Source organism: Aplysia californica, unplaced genomic scaffold, assembly GCF_000002075.1.
Source record: "Aplysia californica isolate F4 #8 unplaced genomic scaffold, AplCal3.0 scaffold00558, whole genome shotgun sequence".
Taxonomy (NCBI): domain Eukaryota; kingdom Metazoa; phylum Mollusca; class Gastropoda; order Aplysiida; family Aplysiidae; genus Aplysia; species Aplysia californica.
This window is the reverse complement of record NW_004797828.1, coordinates 44,413-48,228: the sequence shown is the minus strand read 5'-3', so window position 1 is coordinate 48,228 and position 3,816 is coordinate 44,413. Positions and strand designations below refer to the sequence as shown.

The window sequence follows — 3,816 nt, the reverse complement described above, 5'->3', positions numbered from 1 at the left end:
GCATTAGCATCAGCATCAGCATCAGCATCAGCATCAGCATCAGTGTAAGCAGCATCATCATCAGCATCTTCATCAGCATCATCAATGTCATCATCAGCATCATCAGCAGCAGCATCAACAGCATCATCAGCATCATCATTGGCGCCATCATCAGCGTCAGCAACATCATCAGCGTCATCAGCATCATCAGTATCATCAGCTTCATCAGCTTCAGCAACGTCATCAGCGTCATCAGCATCATCAACGTTAGCAGCGTCAGCAGCGTCAACATCAGCATCAACAGCATCAGCATCAGCACCAGCATCAGTCTAAGCAGCATCAGCATCAGCATCATCAGCATCAGCATTATCAGTGTTGTCATTAACATCATCAGTGTCTTCATCCGCATCATTGGCGTCATCAGCATCAGCATCAGCGCAATCATCAGCATCATCAGCATCATCAGCATCATCAGTATAAACAGCGTCAGCAGTGTCAAAAGAGTCAGCAACGTCAGCGGCATCTGTAGTGTCAACAGCAGCATCAGCATCAGCATAAGCAGCATCAACATTGTCATTATCAGATTCAGCATCAGCATTATCATCATTAGCATTATCAGCATCAGCATCAACATCATCAGCCTCAAAAGCATCAGCATTATCAGCAAAATTATAATCAGCATCATCAGCACTATCAGCATCATCAGCATCAGCGTCATAAGCGTCAGTAGCATCAGCATCAGCATCATCATAAATATAAAAAACAACATCATCATCAGCATCATCAGCAATGGCATCATCAGCATCAGCAGCATCATCAGCATCAGCATAATCATCGGCAAGAGCATCATCATCAATATCATCGTTTTTATAAGGATCATTATCATAAGCATTCACATCAGCATCAGCAGCAACAGCAGCATCAGCATCAGCATCATCAGCATCAGCATCATCATCTTCATCAGCATCAGCGTCACATTTACAGCATAAGCATCAGTAGCATCAGCATCAGCAACATCAGCATCAGTAACATCAGCATCAGCAACAAAAAGCATCGGCATCAGCATGAGCAGCATCATCAGCAGCATTAGCATCATCATCGTCATTATCAGTGTAAATATCAGCAACAGAATCATCCTCATTATTATCAGGATCATCATCATCATCAGCGTCAACAACATCATCATCAGCGTCATAATCATCATTATCATCAGCATCAGCATCATCAGCATTGCTTCAGCATCATCAGAATCAGAATCAGCATCAGCATCAGCATCATCAGCGTCAGCAGTGTCAGCATCACCATCATCAGTGTCATCATTAATAACATCAGCGTTATCAACAGCATCATCGGCATCAGCATCAGCATCATCAGCATCATCATGAGCATCTTAATTAGCATCATCATCAGCATGCTCATGACCATCATCATTAACATCATCAGCATCAGCATCAGCAGAATCAGCATCAGCATCAGCATCTTCAGCGTCAGCATCAGCATCATCAATATCATTAATAACATTATCAGTGTCATCATCAGCATCACTGGCATTATCATCGGCAGCATCAGCGTCATCATCAGAATAATCAGTTTCGTCATCAGCATCATCAGCATCATCAGCATCATCATCAACAATATAAGCGTCAGCAACATCATCATCAGCGTCATCATCATCATTATCATCAGCATCAGCATCAACAGCATCAGCATCAGCATCAGCATTATTTGCAACATCAGCTTCATCAGCATCAGTGTCATCAGCGTCAGCAGCATCCTAAGCGTCAGCAGCATCATCAGCGTCATCAGCATCATCAGCTTCAGCATCAGCAATAGCAACAACAGCAACAGGTTCAGCAGCATCAGCATCAACAGCATCAGGACCAGCATCAACATCATCAGCGTCATCAACATCATCAGCATCAGCATTATCATCATCAGTATTAGCATCAACAGCATCATAAGCATTAGGGTGAACAGCATCATCAGAGTCTGCAGCGTCAGCAGCGTCAGCAGCGTCAGCAGCGTCAGCAGCGTCAGCAGCGTCACTAGATTACCGTCGTCAGCGTTTGCAGCAGCATCATTAGCATCATCAGAATCAACAGTGTCATCATCAGCACCAGTGCGTAATTATTAGCATCTGCAGCGTCAGGAGCATCAGCAGCATCAGCAGCATCACGAGCATTATCAACATCAGCAGCATCATTGGCATCAGCATTAGCATTATCAGTATCAATATCATTAACATTAAAATCAGCATTAGTTACATCAGTTACATCAGCATCATCATCAGTGTCAGCAGCACCAGCATCAGCTTCAACATAAGTAGCGTTAGCATCATCAGAATCAACAACGTCATCATCAGCATCAGCACCGTCATCTTCAGCATCAGCCTCAGAGTCATCAGCATTATCAGCATCATCAGCATCATCAGCATCAGAATCAAGAGCATCATAAGCATTATCAGCATCATCAGCAGCATCATCAGCATCAGCATCAGCAGCATCAGCAGTGTCATCATTAGCATCAGCAGCGTCATCATAAGCTTTAGCAGCGTCATTGTTAGCTTCAGCAAAATGAGCATCATCAGCATCATCAGCTACATCAGCAGTCATCAGAGTCAGCAGTATCATCATAAGTGTCATCATCAGCGACATCAGTGTTAGCAGTATTATCAGCGTCACCAACATCATCATGGTAAGTTACAGCAGCAGGGTTGTAATCATCATCATCATCAGCATCATCATCATCATCATCATCTGCATCATCAGAATCATCAACATCATTGGCATCATCAGCATCATCAGCATCATCAGCATCATTAACATCAGAATAATCAGAATAATCAGCATTATCAGCATCATCAAAATCATCAACATCAGCATCAGCATCAGAATCATCAGCATTATCAGCATCATCAGAATCATGAATATCAGCATCAGCAGCAGCATCAGTCAGTGTCAGCAGCATCCGAATCGGGAACATCAGCAGCATGAACATCAGCATCATCAGCATCAGCATTGTCATCATTAGCATCAGCAGCGTCATCATTAGCATCAGCAGCGTCATCATTAGCTTTAGCAGCGTCATTGTTAGCTTCAGCAAAGTCAGCAGCATCAGCATCATCAGCATAATCATCAGCATCAGCAACATCAGCAGCATCAGTAGCATAAGCAACAGCAACTGCATCAGAAGTATCAGCAGCATCAGCAGAATCAGCAGCATCAGTAGCATCAGCAGCATCAGCAGCATCAGCAGCATCATCAGCATTATCAGCATCATCAGCATCATCAGCATCATCAGCATTATCAGCATCATCAGCATCAGAATCATCAGCATTATCAGCATCATCAGAATCATCAACATCAGCATCAGCATCAGCATCAGAAGAATCATCAGCTGCATCATCAGCATCAGAAGAATCAGCATCAGCAGCATCAACATCAGCATCACCTTCAGCAACATCAGCATCAGTGTCAGCAGCATTAGCATCAGCAGCATCCGCATCAGCAGCATTTGCACAGCAACACCAGCATTGCATCATCAGTTTCAACATCAGCTTCAGCAGCATCAGCACCATCATCATCAGCGTCATCTTCAGCATCATCAGCGTCAGCAGCATCATCAACGTCAGCGTCAGCATCAGCATCGTCAGCGACAGTGGCAACATTATCAGCGGCATCATCAGCATCAGCTTGATCAGCATCATCAGCAGCAGCATCAGCAGCATCATCATCAGTGTCTTCATCAGCATCATCAATGTCAGAGTCATCATCAGCGTCATCAGTGTTAGCAGCATTATCAGCCTCAGCAGCATCAGCATCATCAGCGTCATCTTCA

General features: G+C 44.0%; 1 protein-coding gene across 1 annotated transcript in view; it reads left to right on the top strand.

Annotated features, from left to right (window-relative positions):
• Window positions 1-3,816, top strand: part of LOC118478428 (pneumococcal serine-rich repeat protein-like) — a 6,204-nt gene that overhangs the window by 2,147 nt on the left and 241 nt on the right. Inside the window, exons 4-6 of the mRNA XM_035972020.1 lie at window positions 155-416; window positions 2,094-2,433; window positions 3,172-3,233. Coding sequence (XP_035827913.1) covers window positions 155-416; window positions 2,094-2,433; window positions 3,172-3,233 — 664 coding nt within the window. The remainder of the gene's footprint in view (window positions 1-154; window positions 417-2,093; window positions 2,434-3,171; window positions 3,234-3,816) is intronic.